This window comes from Parasteatoda tepidariorum, chromosome 7 (genome assembly GCF_043381705.1).
Source record: "Parasteatoda tepidariorum isolate YZ-2023 chromosome 7, CAS_Ptep_4.0, whole genome shotgun sequence".
Lineage (NCBI taxonomy): Eukaryota > Metazoa > Arthropoda > Arachnida > Araneae > Theridiidae > Parasteatoda > Parasteatoda tepidariorum.
In genome coordinates this window covers 19,434,083-19,457,027 of record NC_092210.1, presented here as the reverse complement: position 1 = coordinate 19,457,027, position 22,945 = coordinate 19,434,083, and the positions used below count along the sequence as shown (strand labels likewise).

The window sequence follows — 22,945 nt, the reverse complement described above, 5'->3', positions numbered from 1 at the left end:
ATATCCGAAAAATTAATTGAGACTGTATTAACCTTTAGCCCTGGTATTAACTCGGTTCTTATAAGTTAAGATCAACATTTAATTTTACTTCTTCATTCAAAACCGCAGAAAAGTTGAGGTTTTTTTTAAATTTTTAAATTCTGTTTTATTCTTTCATGCATTTAGTTTGCTTCCATTTCCTTGAAAATAATAAAGATTTGCATTTTGTAGCGGAGTTGCTTACGTAACAATGAGAGTTTAAAATTTTTTATTTTATTTTAATATTGATGGCGAATAAGTTAACGATAAGGGGTGGAAAATTTCAAAGTGATCCAAGAAATTTTAGCAATTCGTTGGAAACATGAATTGCTAGAAAAGGACGTTTTAAAAAGGGCGTTTAAACTGGATAAATCATTCAAGAGAAATTAAAGAAAGTTTAATGCGCAATAGATTTCCGCAATAGTTTTGTTATCTTTTCTCGATATTGCGTAAAGGGCGGTTAATCTAAATTTACAAAAAAAAAAAAAAAAAAAAAAAAAAAAAAAAAAAAAAAAAAAAAANAAAAAAAAAAAAAAATCAAAAAAAAAAAAGAAAGAAAGAAGAAGAAAACCTGCTCGCTTCAGAAAAAAAATAAAGAAAAAAACCCCACGATCCAAATCAGTGCACCAGTTTTCGAGTTAGTTTAGATTAGTGAATGAGTTAGTGAGATTAGAGTACATTTCACTCATGGGCTGCAATAGTGACACAACTAAAAAAGCACGCGTTTCGAACTAAGAACAAGTGTAAATATAAAAATACTCATTCTTTTCAGCAGCAATACTAACACAACTCATAATTCAGTTTGAAGGTAATCTTTGTTTAAGCAAACTGAAGCATTTCTTATGCATTTTCCTTAGCAATGAAAACTTTAAACCCACTTAATCTCAAAACTTGATTTTTTGAGTTGCGTCGCTATTGCAGCCCATGAGCGATCTATGCCGTGCAATACAAAAATCAACGTAAGCAACAAAAAATTCCAAAATCGATTTTTAAAAATCGAGATTCAAAATTAAGATTCAAAATTGAAATTTTTATGTGTTTGGCAATTTTGTATGAAAAGCTTACTCAGTGCAAAAATTGTTTCTACAAAAAATAAATTTTGTTTTATCAGTTTTTTGAAATTCTATTTTAACGTTGATAGTGTTAGCAATGAAAAGAAAATACAGTATAGCGCCAATTATCCAGACGAATCGGAACGGAATTAGACAACTTTAACGGTTATGAGAATGTTTTTAATTAACTTTCCTTCATTTTTTTCCAGGATTAGGATTATCAATTGTAAGTAGTGCTTATTAGAAGTAGCATAATGGCTTGCTTAAAAGTTCATTTTTTTGCAGTTTTATTCGAAATCTGTTAACTATTAAAAACTGGGGGGAATGAATTTTCTCAAGATGGACTAAACATTTCATTTTTCGACCCCTTTCAAATATTTTGAAAATAAAGAAGCTCTTTCGAATTTTTTTCTTTTTCTTTTTTGAAGGAAGTGGGGAAAACACATGGTTTTTGAACCATCCGGATAATTAGACAATCCGGTAAAGCAGCGTCTTGGAATCTGTCATGAAGCATTTACGTTGGTTTTTCCATTGCACGGTAGATTTATACAAACAGGCTTTCAGTTTCCTATATAGAGAGGCATACTTGTAAAGACAATGTGCAAAATAGTGCGTAAACTGTAAAGTCAGTTAAGTAAATAATAGAAAGAAAATATTTTCACACCTTTATCCGTACCTTTGCTGAGGGCTGATAAGCGTTGTGGATCAATAAGAGACGAATCCTCTGCTTTTCCCACTATGAAAAAGAATAACAACCATAAATTGGAAAATTCAAAAATATCAGTGTATTAGTACACACCTCCCTTAATACATATTTTTAAAATCCTTTTTAAAAGAGAAGTCAAAAAGCATACAATTTGCAAAACATTCTCGTATTAGCCAGTTAGGGGCCATTAAGTCATGGAGGTTAAGGCTTCACAATTTCGTGACCAATTGTTTGGTGGCTATGTGGGCACCGGTCGCTTTTACTTCCTGGACATCTCGTGCCCATTGATTGGAAGCTGAGTATACGTATTAAGTGATTTAAAATGATCTTTAAGATGGAAAGAAGGAACTGTATGAAAAGAAGTTGAACCACAATAGAAGAAAGGGGGATGAATTTCATTAAAAAAAGTTTGACTGCTTGATGAAACTTAAAAGAGCAATAATTGCTTTTCAACTCATTTCGATATCAAATATTTTATTCGGGTATTAAAATGTATTCAAATTCTTATTGAGATTTTTTTAAAACATGTAATTAATGACTGAAGCATATATTTATTAGTGCTAGTTCCGAGGCACTAACTATAATCAGTAGTAAACCATTATTAATAAGTTAATAATGGAACAATTAACGTCGTTATTAGGAAATATTAAAAAAGTTTAGAAAATTTTAGTGTTAAAATTTATTATTTTCATATTTTATGATAATATTGAGTGATAAACCAGCGACTACGTGGTGAGGTAAACATTCGTTTTGATGGTGGAAACAGTTCAGTCCATTAGCTGTCAGGTGTGTTAGTCAGAAAACGTGCGCTATCAATGCCACCAAGTACCACTGCGAAAAACAACCCCTCTGACATTACAATACTTTTCTGATTTCGGTTTTTCGATTCGCTCTTGTTGGCTGCTAGTCAGTTTTCCATATTATGCGTGGGCTATCAGTATTTCATCAAGAAATGCCGTCTCTAGCTAGCTGCTTTTTTTGATGATATTGTTTTTAAATAGGGTTTTTAAATGAATAAAATTTAGATATTGTTTTATTGGGGCCAGCGATTAATGATTATCCCCGAGTATTATGCCTTTTTTATCTAAAAATTTTATGTTTATTAAAAAGTTGTTAAATCACATCTTTCAGTTCTTTCTCTAAACAAATATATGAGATAATAACCACAAATACTACAACAATTTATTTTGTGACTGTTTTCTTCATGCATAGGTTTTTGCATTAGTTTTTTTCTCTAAATAAGCTGACTTTCTCTTAAAACTAAAATAACTTATAGTAAAATTTGTATAAAGATGTTTCAAAGCTCGCTGCTTTACCTTCTTAATTTAATATTCTAAGAACAAAATTAATTTTTTTAAATAATTAGAGATGAAAGGAGGTGAGTTTTTGAATGTTCCTTTAAAAATTTTGATGCCAGCGTTTTTAGGTTCAGGAGGACATTGGTCAGTTTGCTTTAGTACGAAAAATGCAAAATTTTGAAGATAGTAATAAATGATGTAATTTTGGTTTTTAACTATACATAGCTTTCAGTACAGAATTATGATATACAATGAAATCAATTTTGATATACAATGAAATATGTTTTTGCCTCAAGCAATAAAATTATCAAAACTCTTAGAAACTACTAACTTAGATTTGATTTCGGACCCCGCTATAGCGAACCATCTGTGGACTCAACAATAAGTACACAATAGACGATGGTTCCCTACATCCAAAAAATCTTTTTTAGCATATTAAAATAGCATTTTTGAAAATAGTTGCTGTAATTTCTATAATAGTAGTTGCTATAATAATTGCTATAATAATGCTGCAGTAAAGTCTGCTTTATGAATTGTTAACTATAACTAAACATGTAGCCTCTCAACAATATAGTTTCCTAACAGCGAATTTCTACCTGTAACGAAATTTTTAATCGGAACGTTAAAAAGCATAGTAAATTTTGCATTATTGTAATTGACAATTTCAAGCTTTATTCAGCTTTTTTGTTGCATATTTTATTTCTTCTTCAGTGGTACAAAAGCTAGATACAGATTATAATGGCGTGGCTAGTTTTAGAGTTTTTACACGAAAAGTGGAACTTAAAGCCACTTACTGTTGGTCACTCCTATTTTCAGGCATTAAGTAAAAATACTTTTTTTTGGAGTGGTTTAACACTTTATTAGGTTTAAAAATGGGTAAACTAGGTGTCACAGAGCTAAAAACCTTTCTCTTAAGTACAGAATATAAACATACATTAACACCGCCATTTGGCGAACAAAAGAGCAGCCAGTTTTTATAGGATATTAAGTAAACCATCAAGCAATCACTCATACGCCAAAGCAGGTCACCCTTGCTATCTTAAACGTGCTAACGCTAATGTTCCATGAAAATGTGTGTTTAAAAGGCGATTTTGTTTCGTGTTTCTGAGTAGAACAAGTGAATCTGTTTCGCTCGGAATCAGACGATCGTAGAGTCACCTTGGTAACCGCTCTATGCGAAACAATTAACTTCTATTTGGATGTTCTGAGGGGGTGGACATTACAAGCTATCTTTTGAATTGTGGTCAGAAAGATTTCTATAGTTTCTTTCTGTGATATTGATGACGAAGGCTTGTTATGGGTGTGGATACTAAGATATTGATAAAGTTTTATCATGGATAATAATTCCGAGTGTCACTTTAAATATAAGTAGACGTTGAAGTAGATAATGTGACGTTTTTGATTATTGTGCTGATATGTTTTCGAAGCTATCTTTAGACATTATAAAAAGCATGCATGGATGTGTTTTTTAATCATTTGTGACGAATGAGTAATATCGTATTCACAGGTGATTAATTTTGATTGTTTGAGGATGTCAGGCAGGCAAAGACTTGATCTTTGGATCTTTGTGATAATAAATTTTAATGTTAATTATCAATTATGTTTCTCTTAAGTTAGCCACTTGAAGGGAAATATATACTATGCATTATTATTATTACATTTTTTAGAAAATTTGTCGAAAATGCAGTAAAAAGTTTCCACATTAAGTATCTCAAATTAATAAAGTGAGGCAAATTATATCGCAAATTTATAAAGTGAGTAATATCTTAGAGGTGTTTAATTTTGATTGTTTGATGGTGTCAGGAAGGCAAAGCATAATCTTTGGATAAAGTTTTTGTGATAATAAATTTTGAAGTCAATATCAATTATGTTTCTCTTAAGTTTGTTACTTAAAAGGAAATATATACGATGCATTATTAAGATTACACTTCTTAGAATACTTGACGAAATTGTAGTAAAGCAATTTGCACGTTAAATATCTCAAATTAATAAAGTGAGTAATATCCCATTCATAGATGATTAATTTTGATTGTTTGATAACGGCAGGCAGGAATTACAAAATATAAACTTTGTGATATTAAACACACATTAAGAATCGCAAATTAATAAAGTGAAGAAAATAAATCCAATTATAACATGACTGACTAATCAATCGTGTGTAAAGAAAACATCAAAACCAGTTTGATTGCTTGCTGAAACTTGGAAGAGCTTCTAACAATTAACATTTAACTTCCAGTTTTCTCCGCAGTTAAAAAGGTTTTGGTATTTTAATTTTACTTTCATCCGCAGTTATTCTCCAAATTTCAAGAAAGTTTTAGTTTTTTCATTGCCTAAATATTAATTTGCGTATCCTCATGTGCTATGTTTTTGCTCCATTTTTTGCAAAGGTTTTAAAATATATATCAAAGGTGGTTTTTAGGAAGAGTACTTGGTAATATATTTAATGAAACTTGTTTAATTTAATATAAACACAAAAGTTTAAAATGATCCAAAAATTGAATTTTAAACAAAATAAATTCAGCTTTCTATAATTTTAATAAATTAAGCGGATTTAAAGTTTTATAATTGAAACGTATACAGTGAATTAAGAGTTCTATAGTTTGAAAGAATACAATGAATTCAGGCAATTTAAATAAACACTATGAATTTAGAGTTCCATAATTTAATATCAGGAGTAAACCAAGCCTAAGTTCGTATGAACACAAATAGTTCAAAATGCTTCAAACATTAAATTTTAAAATTCAGTAAATTCACCGTTTTATAATTCTATAATTTTAAGGAATATGATGAATTCAGACTAATTAAATAAACAATATGAATATAGAGTTCTATAATTTAACATCAGGAGAAAGCAAGCTAGTTATTTAATATAAACACAAAAAATTTAAAATGCTTCAAACCTTAAATTTTGAAATTCAATAATTCAGCATTCCATAATTTATACTAATTAATTTACAGTGAATTAAGAGTTATATAACTCAAAAAAATACCGTGAATTCAGAGTTTTATACTTAACGTCACGAACAAACAAGATTAACCTTAATATAAAACAAAAATTCCGAATAACTTTTTAAAAGAATTATTCATGTTTATTAGATTAAATTAAAGTGCATTTTCAACCAATAGGCTAAGAAGTGTTATCTATTCGCTATCCTTCAGTTTTGCGCCTGAGAATTAAGAGAAGATGACGATAATCTCTTGTCACTCATCCCTTCAAACTAACGGTGAGAAGTTCTGATGAAAAGGAGGACCATTTTGTGGCATGGGATGTTAAAGTCATCTTCTTTCCAACTAATCTCCGGAATTTAGAGCAGCTTTGGTGAACATTCAGAATCAGTTTTGCCCCTCTAATCCCTTTACAAATCTACCGCAAACACCGGGTTACCATTCGTTGACAATGTTGGAGATATTTTCGGATGTTTTGTAATACAAACAAGGGGATTGTTGGTGGTAAAAATTATTTGACAATTTTTTACGTCTGCCACATTTGTATGTCCATATATACTTTTAAAAATACGTTTAAATTTCGGTTTCCTAATGAAAATCACCCACTGAATATTTTTTTTTCCTCGTTAAAAAATAGAATTAAGCTTATAAAATTTCGTCAAAATTTTCAAGCAAACAGAAACTGTTTTGGTGAACAGCTTGGTCACATTTAAAAACTATCTTATACAGCTTAGGAACTATAAAGGTAACCAAGCCGATTCTACAGTGCAACTGTATTTAAATATTCTAATTTTTCAACCTCTCTTGCAATCCCAACACCTTAAATAGTTTTGAACAATATATTAGCAAAATTTTTGCTGTTTTTGCCAGGGCTGAAGTATTTTGATTTCGATTTTAACTATTTCCCAAAGATGTCTGCGATATTTTTTCATTTTATTTTATAACCGTCGTTAATAAGCCGACTCAACTCTGGGTTTACAACTACCAATGTTCAACTCCGTGGCCTTGCAATTCTGATCCCAATCCAGAAGACAAGGGAGGTCCTGAATCAGTATCTCAGTGGTATTAATTTGTTATGGGAACATGGAAGACTTTGCGACCCGGCAGACATAACGTGCACCATTTACTACACGGGGAGTCTTCGGCAGGCTGGATTCGAACCCTCGTTCTCACGAGCGTGAGTCCAGTGTCTTACCAACCGGGCTATCCGGGCCTTATGTCTGCGATATTGTCAGTGTTCTTTATGTATTGAATTATAGTTCGAAAGCTATTAAATCACACAAGCCCTCGTAATTAAGAGTTCAAGCCATTTCAGCCTAGCAGACAGAGGCATTAAAATTATTCTATTATGGTTTTCTGTTAGAGATAACTAATCGCGGGGTATCTATAGTCAAAATATAAAAATGTCACCCGCGTAGTTAAATATAAAAACATAGAACTACACCGATTAAAAATAGAGTACCATCTACCTGAGAATTAGTGTAATCTGGATGTCTAAGAATTATGGTTACGGGATAAAATAAACATCAAAATAATTTTTTCTTAATTTATTATATAATTCGATATTTTAATCACCAAGTTTCAGTCAATAATAATTTTTATTAAGATCAAAAATGTCTGTTGTGAGAGATGAATAAAAATCTTCTATTAGGGGCCAAAAGAAGCCAAATTTGGCGCTCCTGCTGAGAAAACTGGGAAAAAGGATTGGAATGAAAGAGGGGGGCTCGTTTTGATGTAAATGTGGAGTTGTGATTTAGAAGTAGGAAGGACACTTGAATTACTTATCGCTCTGTTAGCACAATGACCGGATTTCCCCTATTCATGCAAGTATTTGGACAACGATGTCTAATACTCTAAATCTCCTACCTATCACCATCCATACTTAAGGGGAGTTTCCACTTAGAAAAAAAGGTACGAGCTAGGTCATCTTTCATAGAATTGAATCAGGAATTGTAAAAATGTGATTTTATTAAAATGCAACTTTTTTTTTTTATGAAATAATATGCCATCTATCTTATTACAAAGTCATTTGTTTTGTTTGAGAAAAGAATAAAGCTTATTTCAATTGAAAGAAAAAGAATAAAACTTATTTGGCTTGAAGAAAGAACGAAGCTTTATTTGGCTTGAAAAAAAATGAGACTTATCTGGTTTGAATATAGACTGAAGCTTATTTGGCTTGAAGAAAGAATAAAGCTTATTTGGCTTGGAAAAAGAATGAGGCTTATTGGGCTTGAAAAATTAATGAGAGTAATTTGGCTTGAATATAGACTGAAGCTTATTTGGCTTAAAAAAAGAGAATAAAACTTATTTTGCTTCAAGAAAGAATGAAGCTTATTTGGCTTGAAAAAAAATGAAGCTTATTTGGCTTGAAAAAAAATGAAGCTTATTTGGCTTGAAAAAAGAATGAGGCTCCTATGACTTGAAAAAGGAATGAGACTAATTTAGCTTTATTATAGACTGAAGCTTATTTGGCTAGAAAAGAATAAGAATAAAACTTATTTGATTTGAGGAAAGAATAAAGCTTATTTGGTTTGGAAGAAGAAAAAAAAATCGAAATTTTATTTTTTCGAATTTTATGCCTGTTAGTAGCTTTAGGGATTATCTTTCACAACTGTTTTTATAATTTCAATGGATTGAAGATATACGACAGTTAAAACATAAGCATATAAAACGCTTTTTTTTAAAAAAAAATATTATTAACAGTTTAAACCTATTCCTGGTGATGTTAGGATAAAGTTTTAAATTAATAAAAAGCAAAACGAAATATTTTTTAATTAATTGAACGCCTGTAGTTTGAATTAAATGAAGCTTTAGGTAGTTAATATCTATTTGAATAGTTTTAGAGTCTATTGCTTAAGGTACAATTCATTAATATCATGCATACTAAAATAGATCTTTTGTATGAGAAAATCTAAATAGTTGCGTCCCGGTAGAGAGCAGACTACTCTTTCTAATGCTTTTAAATTATTTAAAGTAACAAAGAAACTCGAATTTTTTTTAAGCAGAACTTCCTTTACAAATTTTTGTTTAAGTTACGTTTAAAAAACATTATTTCAAAAGGCTAAAAGTTTCACAGGAGACAGTACCACCTTTTCTTTATCATAGTTTTTAAAGGTACACTTTTTATTTTTATGAGATTTTTTGTTTTTCAGATTTTAAGCGTCATAATTCTGGTTACAAATGTATAGAATTTTATTTAAAAAAATTATAGTGGGAGTGGATCTAAAAACTGATTCACCAGAACAAGAATATGACTGCCAATGTTCAACTCCGTAGTCTTGTAATTTTGAACCCAATCCAGAAGGCAAGAATTCCTTGATCAAGTATTGGGAAAAATTTGCCTTCGTGGAGGACTTTTCAATGGAGCTAACCCGCATTTGCGTTGCACGGAGAGGAAAACCACGAAAATCTCTTACGCTTAGTCTGACGGCAAGGGGGCTCTAACCCATGATCCGTCTACCACTGAGGATATTTTACGTCAGCACTGCAGTCCGTGCGAGCAGGGTAAGGAATTCGAATCGACCAGCCATTCAAACCCGGGTCACCTCGTTGGAAGGCGAGCGCTCTATCCCTGAGCCACCGCGGCTCTCAATTAACAATTGTAAATTAAGTATATTTCTTCAAATCAAAAATAATTGTCAATAGATTGGAATAGTCTTGTTTAGCTAATAACAATTTTATTTTATTTTATAACCGTCGTTGAACAGCCGACCCAATTTCATGGGTTTACGACTACTAACGTTCAACTCCGTAGTCTTGTAATTTTGAACCAATCCAGAAGACAAGGAAACTCCTGGATCAGTACCCCCAGAGGTATTGATTTGTTGTGGGAACATGGAGGACTTTGAGACTCGACAGATTTAACGTGCATCAGTCACCATTTACTACACGGGGAGTCTTCGGCCGGCGAGGATCGAACCCACGACCTCTTGGATATGGGCCCAGCGCCCTACCGACCAGGCTATCCCGGCCTAGCTAATAACAATTGTAAATTATGCAGATTTCTTCAAAGCAAAAATGATTGACAATAGTTTGGAATTGTCTTGTTTAGCTAATAACAATTGTAAATTATGCAGATTACTTCGGTTAAAAAAAATATTGACAAAAGGACCATTACACGCAAATGTTTACTTTTCTGTTCTTTCTTCTTTCTTTCTCTTTTTTTTAATTTTTTTTTTTCTAAAAAGAAAGTCTATTGAATACAGGTTGGTCTTCAAATTTCCACTTGAACAACAGAATTTATTGGAAACGTAACCAATTTAGTAAATGACCCTACATTTGTCGTAATCTTTAGAGAAAAATGTAATAAAAGCATAGTTCTTATCTCACATGCTAGTTAGTCTCAAAAATGTGTGACAGCAGTTAAATTAAAATACTCTATTTTCACAATAAGATATGTGTTATTTTTTAGGTACTTCGCTTAAATATAACGAAATCTGAAAACAAGACAATTTCTGTTTGTTTGATACAACGGCATCTTTTTAATTAAAGTTATTTGAAGAATTTCTTTCATTAGTTTGAAGTAATTTTGTTTAGTTTGCAAAGGGTACATACGAAATGTAGCTGCGCTTAAATATTTCTTTATGTATTTTTAGTCAAGTATGGACATGATGTCCCGATATTGCTGTCACGATGGAATTGCCTAAAAGTACGAGGTATGTTCGGAAAGTAAGCACAGTTTTGTCCTACCGCAACCGCAACGATAGTGTGACATTTACACGCATGCGCAAAAATTTCGTTGGTTGATTGCCTGTCCACTAACGTTATTATATCGGAATTGTATTGTGCTTACATGTGTTAGAGAGCATTTAAATCCTTCGTCGATCCCGCCGACTGTAAATTGTGTTCTGTACTACGGTTTTTGAATGCAAAGAATGTTAAGTTTGCTGAAATTTATCGTCAACTTGTTGAGGTGTATGATGATAATTGTGATGAGAAATTAGGTTCTACATTTCAATGATGAACGTACTCATGTTGACGAAGAAGTTCATGGTGAAGGCACCTTCCTGCGGTCAATAGTGGTTTGGTTACAAAAGTGAATGAAAAAAATATTCGTAATAAGAATGCTTTGTATGGAGTTACCACAAATTACCTAAACTGTTTCTGCATGAGATTGTAACAAATCAAGGACGAAGCGAAAAATCATGTTTAGAAATTGCTACTGGCGGCATTTATCTTTGTAGAGGGTATAGACCATTGTTTGGTTCATGAACACTATAGATAGGTTCGTAATCTTACTGCCACGGAATAAGAACTTATCAGATTATTTTCAGATCAAGATAAAAAAAAAATCACTGATTAATTCGATGAACATTCACCGGTTCATGGATAAAAACTAGAAAAGAATATCCCCATCTTTCAAAACGGTACTTACTGTTTGAACTCGCCAAGTGGAAATATATTATGAATATATTCTGATTTATCATTGGGTTGTTTGGAAAATAATTCCGTTGATTCCCCGAGAGAATACTTGATTGAATTTTTTCACAGCCAACTTTACTCTGAAGTCGTATAATCATTATAATTTTCGAAAGTTGACACAAGAAGGCTTACTTGTGAAAAAGTTCGATTGATTCTACGCTGCAATTTTTGGTTGGCGCACTTTCAAATATAGAAGACAAATTTCACTTTTTTAAAATTCGAAGCGATATAAATGTCGTTTAAACAAGGAAAAAAAAATATTTGATATGTTTAGAGAAGAATGTATTGACAGTACGCCAGTGCTAACACTGGTTCACAAAATTTCGATTAAGATATACGATGATGCACTATGCCAGTTTAAACTGATGAAGTAAGACAAGACGTAAGATCGTTGAAAGATTAAATTTATCGGATTCGATCGTTCATGATCATTTTGTTTTTGTTTTATAACCGTCGTTGAGCAGCCAACCTAATTTCTTGCGTTGACGACTACCATTGTTCAACTCCATGGCATTGTAATTTTGAACTCAATCTAGAATATAAGGGAACACCTGAATCAATACTCTAGAGGTATTGCCTTGTTATGGGAACTTGGAGGACTTTGTGACCCTGACATATTTAACGTACACCAGTCACCATGCGAGAGTTCTTCAGCCGACAGGATTTGAACTCTCGTTCTAACGAACACGAATCCAACACCCTATTAACCAGAAGCTTAGGTTTATTCTCAAAACTCGGTATATGGGTTCCCCATGCTCTTAATCAGTGACTGATTAATCATAAGGTCTGGGAGGCCGAGGCCTAAGGCTCCTTAAGCACTTCAAATAATTTATTTTTGTGCTTTTTCTTAAGTATTGTGAGTTAGCAAAAATCGTAATAAATATAAGCTTAAATCTATCGCAAGGCACATAGTAAATAAACAAGTAAATTCGGTTAAAGCTACAACCGGGATGCTCCTTATAGTTCTGTGCCTAGGGTCACCACATTTATAGACCAGACCATGATCTTACGGAAAGAAATTTGTGCCGTTGCATTAATTACCATTAAAAAGCAAACCTTTTATGAGTTAGGAATCATGTTACTGCCAGAAAGATGACAAAAAGTATTGGACCGGAATGGGCAATACATAATTCAATAAAATATTTATTCACTATAAGACAATCGTCCTTCATTTTCAAAAGGAAAATACGAAATAACTATCCGAACAATTCAATACTATAGAGCCGCGATGGCTCTGGGGATAGAGCATTCGACTTCCAATGAGGTGAACCGGGTTCGAATCCCAGCGATGGCTGGTCGATACGAATCCGCCTCCGGCTTGCACCGATCACAGTGCTGACATGAAATATCCTCAGCGGTAGACAGATCATGGGTTAGGGTCCCTTTGCCGTCAGGCTAACTGTGGGAGATTTTCCTCTCCATGTAACGTAAATATGGGTTAGTTTCAGCAAAAAATCCTCCACGAAGGCAAATTTCTCCCAATACTTGATCCGAGAGCAGCGATGGCTCAGTCCTCCTCTCAATACTCGATATAAGAATTCCCTTGTCTTCTGGACTGGGCTCAAAATTACAAGGCTACGGAGTTGAACATTGGTAGTCGTAAACTGAAAATTCGGTCGGCTGTTCAACGACGGTTATAAAATTCAATAAAATTCAATACTATAAGAACTGCCAATGAGGAGACGGTCCCTTTTTTCTGTGACAATGTCGATGTTACGCGGTTTTAAGCTAAAGCGTTAGTGAGTGGAAATAAAGAGGGAGGGGAGAGCTGGGATGTGAGGGAATGACAAGCGATTGGGAGGTTTCGTCGGTGATTAGTAAACCCTAATCCTTCGACCAGCTTCACTCCCTCATCTGACAATCTCCTTCGCAAGCCATCTTCAAACCAGACGATTGAAAATGACTCCCGGAACACTCCTCTTTCCCGCTTCATCCCGATTGGATGATCGCTTGAGAAGCAAGGCGATGTTTGGAAATTTTTAAGTGATTCTAAACGAAAAATTGCAAGGGAATCTTTAAAGAAAATGTCAAGCAAGAAAATGGGTAGTGTCAAATTAAAAACTCAACGAAAAGTAGCAAAATTTCATGTAACAAAATGGGTAATATCAAACACAAAAACTAACAAAAAGTTACAAAATTTCATGCAACAAAGGGGAAGTATCAAATCTAAAAACCAAAAAAGTTTTTTAAAAAATTCATGCAACAAAATGGGTAGTATCAAATAAAAAAATTAACCAAAAGTTAAAAAAAAATCATGCAACGGAATGGGGTAGTATCAAATAAAAAACCAACGAAAAAAAAAATCATGCATCAAAATGGATAGTATCAAGTACGAAAACCAACAAAAAGTAAGTAATTTAGGGTTAGCCAAAATTATGTTTTTAACTTATAGAAAAGGATGGGGAGAAGAAATAAAATTCCGACAAGTGGTTCTTTAAAGAGAAAATGGCGACCTATGTATGAGCTGCTCACAGCCCAAATCGATTAACTCCTCTTTTTGAAATACCTTAAATCTAAGTACCAAGAAGCTTAGTTCAGTCATAGCATTATACTATAATGAATTTCCTGAACAGTAAACGTTACCGACGTTTTTAGAATAAAAACAAATGAAAAACTGAACAGCACGAACTTTGAACATGAAATAGCTTTATGAAACTTTCTTATGAACTTTCATTCAGAAATGCTATTATGAATTTTACTTCTAAATTGTAACATTAATTATAAATCAGTTATATTTAATTTTATTTTTAGAGTAATTCGAATGGTACTAAGCTCAGGGCGAATGGGACCCTCAGACAGAGTTCATACATAGAGCGATATAGCCATCTCTAGCTCTTGCGTCAAAAACTACAAACTTACTAACTGACCAATGAATAAAAGCTTGCTACATCTAATTTTAGCCAAAAAATTATATCATTCAAAGAGAATTGTTGTATACAGTGCACAAAATAAAAAAGTAAAGGGACAACCCTGAATGACTTTTGATCTGATCTTCACGTTCTAGGACTCAATGGTTCAAGAGGGTGACCTCAAATATGCTCATTAATTAGTGCAAACGATATTTGAAGCTCCGACAACAGACACAAAACAGTATTTTCTCTGAATAAACTAGTCTTTTTCTTCTACGACTTCTGATTTCTGACTCTCAAAATATAGGGGATAACAGCAATTCGAAAAATATGATCCCGATAGTTTGGCCTAAAGCGTGGCCCAAAGTTTGGATCCTTTAATGTTAATTTTATTTTTTTCGCATTTTGCCACATCTCGAGAACTTTTTAAGCGAATCGAAAACTTTTGTTCACTCCTATAAAACTGGTTTACCGAAAGATAATTCCAGGCAAACTAAAACTTTCAGTAAATATTTATTACATTTTATTATTTTATTTAATAAGAATCGAAAATATTCGAATTGTAAGGTATGCAACTTTTTACATCACTTCAAAGAATATAATTTTAGATGGTAAAATGCAAAATTTGAGGAAATTGGTCGAATAGTTTCTGAGAAACCTAATTTTGAAAATACGACATATTTGAAATTCGATTTCTCAGGAACTATTCGACCGATTTTGTGCGAATTTTGTACTTTTCCGCTACCGCTTATATTTTATGGGCCAGAAATATGAATCCGTCCAAAAAAGGTATGTTTATTCAGAGAAAGCACGTTTTTGTGTCTGATTAACTTAACCTATAGTCTGCACTAACTAATTAGCATATTTGAGGTTACCCCATCAAACCATTAAGATTAAGTCATAGAGCGTGTCAGGGTGGTCCGTTTTTTATTTCGCACAGTGCATGGAACTTTTCGACTATTAATCGTTTTATTCAATTGACTTCTGCAGTGAACGCCTATATGCATCTCTATACCGTACAGACTAAAAACATTAATGTTTAAAAATACTAGATGAATCTGAAATGTTCGGCGAGTGAAAGCATAACATGATTAAAACCAAAAACTTTTATCCATCCTTAAAGAAAAATCAGTTTGTCATGATACACTTTTAAAATCATCATTGAATCTCTAAAAATAAATCAATGAAAGCATCGAGTGGGGCACAAAATAGATCTTACACTGAATTATATCTTTGTGAATGATCTTTCATTTGCTAATTCCAAATTTGTCAAACATACATCGATGATCTTGCAATAGCATCGATTTGATCCGTTATTACATCGATCTTATTATCCATCGTAATATTGGCTGAGAAACAAGTACGTAGAAAGTGGAGCTATGTATCCAATTTGTAACAAAACTTATTGTTTATGGATTGTTTCATTTCAATTTGTCGGCAGTTTGAGTATACAAGCCAAATCTACTGATCACAAGCCAAATCTACTACGCTCGCAACTAATTAGCATCAATTTCTCGCAATCCTTAAAATGTGCTGTTTCTCCATACACTGTAAAAAAATATGGATCAAATTACGGTAGTTTCTACCGTAATTTGATCCAGAATTTTTACAGTACCGACAATTTGGATGCATCATCGGTAATATCCTTTTTTACTGTAAAATATTATACCGTAATTTATACAGTAACATTTATTTAATTAGAATGATTCAGTGGCTTTATGGTTATTATTACTTTAAGAATTACGGTACATTATTTTCTCACCATCCTTGAAATGGGCTGTTTCTCCTTGCACTGTAAAAAATTCTGGATCAAATTACGGTTGAAAGGACCGGCAATTTGGATGCATAATCGGTAAAATCCTTTTTTACTGTAAAATATTATACCGTAATTTATACAGTAATATTTATTTAATTAGAATGATTCACTGACTTTATGGTCATTATTACTTTAAAAATTACAGTATATTATATTCTCACATTCCTTGAAATGGGCTGTTTCTCCTTGCACTGTAAGAAAATTCTGGATCAAATTACGGTAGAAAAGTACCGACAATTTGGATGCCTTATTCATAAAATCTATTTTGACTGTAAAATAATTTATTCAGTAATATTTATGTCATTAGAGTGATTCAGTGACTTTATGGTAATTATTACTGTAAAAATTATGTGCATCAATTTCTTGCAATCCTTGAAATGTGGTGTTTCTCATACACTGTAAGAAATTCTGGATCAAATTACGGTAGAAAGTACCTACAATTTGGATGTATCATCCGTAAAATCTATTTTAACTGTAAAATATAATACCGCAATTTATACAGTAATATTGACTTAATTAGAGTGATTCGGTGATTTTATGATAATTATTACTGTAAAAATTACGGTATATCAGATATTTTGTGTTCCATAAATTTTTGCACTGTAGGTTAATCTCTACGCACACAAAAAGACGCATTTTTAATTGACGTCGCTTTTAAATATCTCTCTATTTTCTGAACTTCTCAGACGTGCTTTGCAAATTATTAATATCACTATAACATTTCATGTGCAGATAAAATTATGTAAAAGAAAATTAAAAATTAAACAAAAAATATTTAGAAAGTACTAATTTTTTTCTTTGCAAAAATTATTTTAAAATGTCTTACCATGCTTGCTGTCTGGACTATCTGCATCACCTACGGAGTCCTAAAGAAAAAAAAATATTATTATTTAGTTTAATTATTATTTTCAAAAGACCATTCAAGAATTATACAATTTTTTTCATGTCTGTTTATGATATTCATGAAAAAATATTTTTTAAATTATAAATATGTATTTCTTTTCTTTAATTTATTTAGATATATCACTCCAGGTTAACTTATTGAAGTTGTATCTAAAATATTAACGCCAGTTGAATTTTGAAGCGTAATTTAGAAGTAATAAACAAAATTAAATTTCCTTAAAAACCCAGCATAGCTTTTTGTTTTTTGTTCTTTCGTGACTAAGTTATAAATATTCCATAATGTTTCGGATTATCTTAAAATTAATTGGAAATTCGTGCGATATTTGAAATTATTTCTGAAAATTTTAATGAATAAAATTAAATTTTTCCTTAAGAATAATTTCATTTTTCAATAAGATTTAATTATTTTAAGTGGAGCAAAATAAGAACTAATTCGCAGAAGTATTTTTTTTTCAACTATATTTTTTTTATAGCGAGAAACACATTTTTGAAATGATTAAATTGCTTAAAAATTCTTATTCACAGCTCTTGGAATTTATTATAAAATAAAATAAATTATTAATTAAGAAGAAAAAATAATTTTAACTAATTTTTGTTTAAGATAATCGAGATATGGGGAATGGAAAATTGCAATTACTAAATCATTTGGTGGGAAATCTTCCTATTTTATACATTTATATGAACAAGTGAAAGCAAATTAAAATGATTGAAATAAACATAATGTAAAATAAAATTATCTTGTGTTTAAAAAATATTTTCAGCGATTTCATTATTTCTTAAATCTGCGGAGAACGAAAATTAAATGTATTTTTTTAAACTTAATATAAAAATCTTCAACTCAAAAAGTGGATTTTCTATCCTATAAAGGAAGAAAGTTCAAAACTGTAGACACTCTATCAATTGTAAATCTACACGGAGAAAAATATTCTGGTAAAATTACCGAGCTGTATGGTTGACATTTCAAGTGAGAAAAAAAACATGATTTTGGTTAATAAAACCAAAATATACGGTATTTTAACCTTTGATTCAGTTGTAATTTTTTCCGTGTATATAGTAACACGGTTTACCAGAAATTCTTGTTTTCCAACTTATAGTTCTTGTTACCATAAATTTTGAAGAAAAATTAAAACTGAAAAATAAATTTAACCGGATAAATGATTTTTAGAGCATCTTCTAAGATATAACAATAAAATTATCTAATTTTGCGATATTTACCAAATTTTATCATATAATACAAAACCATATTTTATTGTAAATTGTACGGAAATTATTACCAAAGCACTTCGGTAAAAATTACCTAATTTTTTAATGCCTTCAGAAACACGGTAAATTTTACCAAATTCTGGTAGTTTTGACCATTCTTTTTTTTTCTCTACGCTTGTATCAGGTAAAGTGACGCGTTGTTCTTATGCTAGAAGAGATTAAGAAGTGTTCAGAGCATCCCAAAAAGATGACACAGTGTGGCAACTTTTAAAAAATATGGGAACTTTTAAAAAATATGAGAACTTTTCATAAGTATGGCAGCATTTCAAAAGTATGAAAACTTTTCAATTGTCTGGAACCTATATAAACGAAAATTAATTTTTCTGATTCTTTAATTTTTAGTAATAATTAAAAAAAATTCGTTTTCCGGTTCTTTAATAATTACTTTAAAATATCCACTTCTAATATTAAGATATTTGCTTGCAAAAACCGTACAACAATTTCAGCGTCATTATTATTAACGATTTAATTGAAGTCGTTATTAATAGTGATCTCTCCGACCTTTAAGGTCTAACTGTATAAAAGAGTCTTATTGATTTTATTACAGCTGTTTTATTACCGCAAATTAAAGCATAAGAATAAAATAATAATGAAATCGCATAAAAAACAAATGTAGTCAAGATTATTAATGGTCTGCTTAACAAAAAATTAATATGTATTTTTTTTTTAAATTAACTTCTTTAATTCTGTGCAAATACTCTTAGCTTTGCACAATCATTTTTAAGAATCATGGCTGTTTTCCCCAAAATTAGGGGAAACGCCAGGTTCCACCTGACCCTCTCTTCATTGTAGAGAAGGCTGTGAAGCGAAAAACGATATATGCGTCATAGAGAGGTTGAGAACCCCCCTTTCCCCCCAAATCTCTTAGTATTCCTCCCTATTTATTTAAACATTACGTGGCTATTCAATAATCATCAAACAGTAAAGAATTATTTATATTTCCGACATGCTTTATAATTTCCTGCTGCATATTGAATTTTTTTTTTCGTCCTCTTCAACTGATAATTTGATGTATTATGTTTGAAGTAATTAATAATTATGGGATGAGGTTTGGTAAATTAAAAAAAAAAAATACTTCTAAATAATCTGAGAGAATTTAAATCCTGTTTTAGATAAAATTAGTCGCAGTCGTTTTGCTAAAAATTATCTACAAATATTCGGATAAAAAATTTAAATATATTGGGTCTGTTCCACGAAACGGAGGTTATGGAGCCCTTTCCAAAATTTTTCAATATTCCTCTTTATTAAAAAAAAAGGTGATGAAAAAGTCGGAATTAATTATTAAATAGAAACGCAATTAAACTCTCCAGTTTGTTTTCGAACGGAATCGTAAGTACAGTTTAATGCGGGCTCCAAAAGCTTCGTATCGGAGGACTGATGAAGTGAAGTAAAAAGATTTGATTTAAGCCCAGGAACTTTTGGGTCTTAGAAAAAAAATATTTTAATGTGTTTATCAATCAAATTGCAAATAAAATTTTAAAAAATCGAAAAAGAGTACCATTTTTCTCCGAGTAAAGAAATTTTTTTTTATGTGGACAGATGAAAAAAAAATTAAGAAAAGCCGTTTACTCTGATCGCGTCTTAAAATTAACTCTTTTATTGTTTTTTTCTCTCCCTGAAACAATTTATGTTGTACCGTACCCAAAAAAGCAAACACCCTAAATAACTTTTAATCTAATGATGGGATTTTTTTATACTAAGACTCAATTTCAACAGTTCAAGAATCTAAACTAAATTATAATAATTAATTATTTTAGAATATATCATATGTCACAGACTCTGACACATAAACAATTTAATAAACTTACCTTTTTTTCGATGGATTTGGATTTTTTAAACCTCAGAAGGGGGGGGGAGAGGTATCTGTAGTCTAGAAAATTTTTGGCCCCAATAGTCTACTCAGAAGACTGGTGAAAAGTTTAAACCACTTAATAGTATCTTTATGTATTCCTTAATTTACCATATCTCCAGATTTTTTTAAAATCTAAACTAGCCAATATTTTAGCACTCAATTATATAATTCATTTATTCAAAAATAATTCAATATCACTCCACAATCAGTGTAACAATGTTAGTATTAAGAAATACAGACTAAAGTAATATTTTGCCGCTAATATATATTCAAGTTCGTTGAAATTAATTATTAAGTGCTTGAAATATAACAAAAAGTGTCAAACAAAACGAAAGAGTAAATAGAAGTTAAAAAAAACGCAACAAAGTAAAGAAAATAAAATAGAAAAATAAATAATTGTAATACAATTAAACAATTACAAAAAGAGTCCCCAAATAATAAAAAATGCTCATTATATTCTTTGATAGCATTATCTACGCTGAGGAAAAAAAATATGGCCAAAACTACTAGAATACGATACATTTTACCATGTTTCTGGCTCTATGGGAACACCAAGAAGCTCGGTAATTTTTATCGAAGCGCTTTAACAATGATTTTTGTAAAATTAGCAATAAAATATTGCTTTATAATACATGATAAAATTTTATAAGTGTGGTAAAATTCAGTAATTTTATCATGATATTTTAGAGCATGCCATAAAAATCATATATTCAGTTGAATATTAACTTTCAGCTTTGTATTTTTTATAAATGCGTGGTAATAAGAATTATAATTTTGAAATCCAGAATTTTCCGCAAACCATTTCCATAGGAAGAAAGAAATTACCAAAATAATATTTTAAATACCGTATAATTTGGTTTTTATTACTCAAAATAAGATACTTTTTTTTACTATAGAAAAATATCATTACTTTACAATACAATAAATTTGCCTGGCTTTTTTCTCCATGTACAAAAAGTTTGTTTAAACGCAAGACAAACAACTACCGTTGAGTGTTATTATCAAGTTACTTCGAAGCATTTGTGTATCATATATTCAGTTGAATATTAACTTTCAGCTTTGTATTTTTTATAAATGCGTGGTAATAAGAATTATAATTTTGAAATCCAGAATTTTCCGCAAACCATTTCCATAGGAAGAAAGAAATTACCAAAATAATATTTTAAATACCGTATAATTTGGTTTTTATTACTCAAAATAGGATACTTTTTTTTTACTATAGAAAAATATCATTACTTTACAATACAATAAATTTGCCTGGCTTTTTTCTCCACGTACAAAAAGTTTGTTTAAACGCAAGACAAACAACTACCGTTGAGTGTTATTATCAAGTTACTTCGAAGCATTTGTGTATCATATATTCAGTTGAATATTAACTTTCAGTTTTGTATTTTTTATAAATGCGTGGTAATAAGAACTATAATTTTGAAATCCAGAATTTTCCGCAAACCATTTCCATAGGAAGAACGAAATTACCAAAATAATATTTTAAATACCGTATAATTTGTTTTTTTTTTTACTCAAAATAGGATACTTTTTTTTACTATAGAAAAATATCATTACTTTACAATACAATAAATTTGCCTGGCTTTTTTCTCCATGTACAAAAAGTTTGTTTAAACGCAAGACAAACAACTACCGTTGAGTGTCATTATCAAGTTACTTCGAAGCATTTGTGTATCATATATTCAGTTGAATATTAACTTTCAGCTTTGTATTTTTTATAAATGCGTGGTAATAAGAACTATAATTTTGAAATCCAGAATTTTCCGCAAACCATTTCCATAGGAAGAAAGAAATTACCAAAATAATATTTTAAATACCGTATAATTTGGTTTGTATTACTCAAAATAAGATACTTTTTTTTACTATAGAAAAATATCATTACTTTACAAGACAATAAATTTGCTTGGCTTTTTTCTCCATCTACAAAAAGTTTGTTTAAACGCAAGACGAACAACTACCGTTGAGTGTTATTATCAAGTTACTTCGAAGCATTTGTGTTACCACAATTGTTCGCATTCGTTAAAAATTTTGAAATTAAAAAAACAGTTTTGCTTGCTGCATAACATTGCCCATAATTCCTAGTTCTCAATCTTTACAAAAACAAACAATAAAAACTTTTGAGTATTGAATAATATGCAGTGCTTGTCTGACATAGAATATTAAGACTTCTTTTTATTTTTGATACTTTAAGTAAAGTTAATAACAATCATTCGTATCATTATTAACTAAAGAGCATTTTTAAAGTAATGTCCTCCTCACACAATATTCTACTCTTACTGCTTCATTTTATAGAATAAATATTTAATTTTTTTCATCGCATGGCATATCATGTAAGATTATTTTAAGTCTATAATTTAAAAGGAAAATATTTCTTTAAGCGAAAGAAAATTATGCTTAAAACAATATTACTAAAGTTTTGTTACTAAATTAGTTTAATAAAAAATTTTGATAGAAATTTGATTTTAGATTGCACATAAAAATGTACTGCAAAAATACAAAACAATATAAACCATTTAGAAATCGGATCATAAAATTTTGTATTAATACTAATACTAATTGCAAAATTACTATTTTTTTTGCATTTCAATAATTTAAAAAATCTAGGTTTAAAATTTATTTAAAAATATTTTTAGATTACAAAATTAAATTAAATTTACCTAATTATTGAAATTTTACCACACTTACAAATTTGGTACAGTAAACTATCTGAATACTCTGCAAAAAATTACATAAATTATCTTATGAGACAAAAGTTAGTTTCGAATCATTTCTAAAACAAAAAAATATTTCCTCAACCTATAAAAAAATATGTTTG

The 22,945-nt window shown here is 30.6% G+C and overlaps 1 protein-coding gene across 2 annotated transcripts in view; it reads right to left on the bottom strand.

Moving 5' to 3' along the window:
- The window catches only part of LOC107436754 (SKI family transcriptional corepressor fussel), a 99,114-nt gene that overhangs the window by 18,274 nt on the left and 57,895 nt on the right, over positions 1–22,945 (bottom strand). For both annotated transcript variants that reach the window (XM_016048545.3, XM_071183141.1), the window contains exons 4-5: positions 16,933–16,972; positions 1,735–1,806 (exon numbers count right to left, since the gene is read on the bottom strand). In XM_016048545.3, the coding sequence (XP_015904031.3) occupies positions 1,735–1,806; positions 16,933–16,972 (112 nt within the window). The remainder of the gene's footprint in view (positions 1–1,734; positions 1,807–16,932; positions 16,973–22,945) is intronic.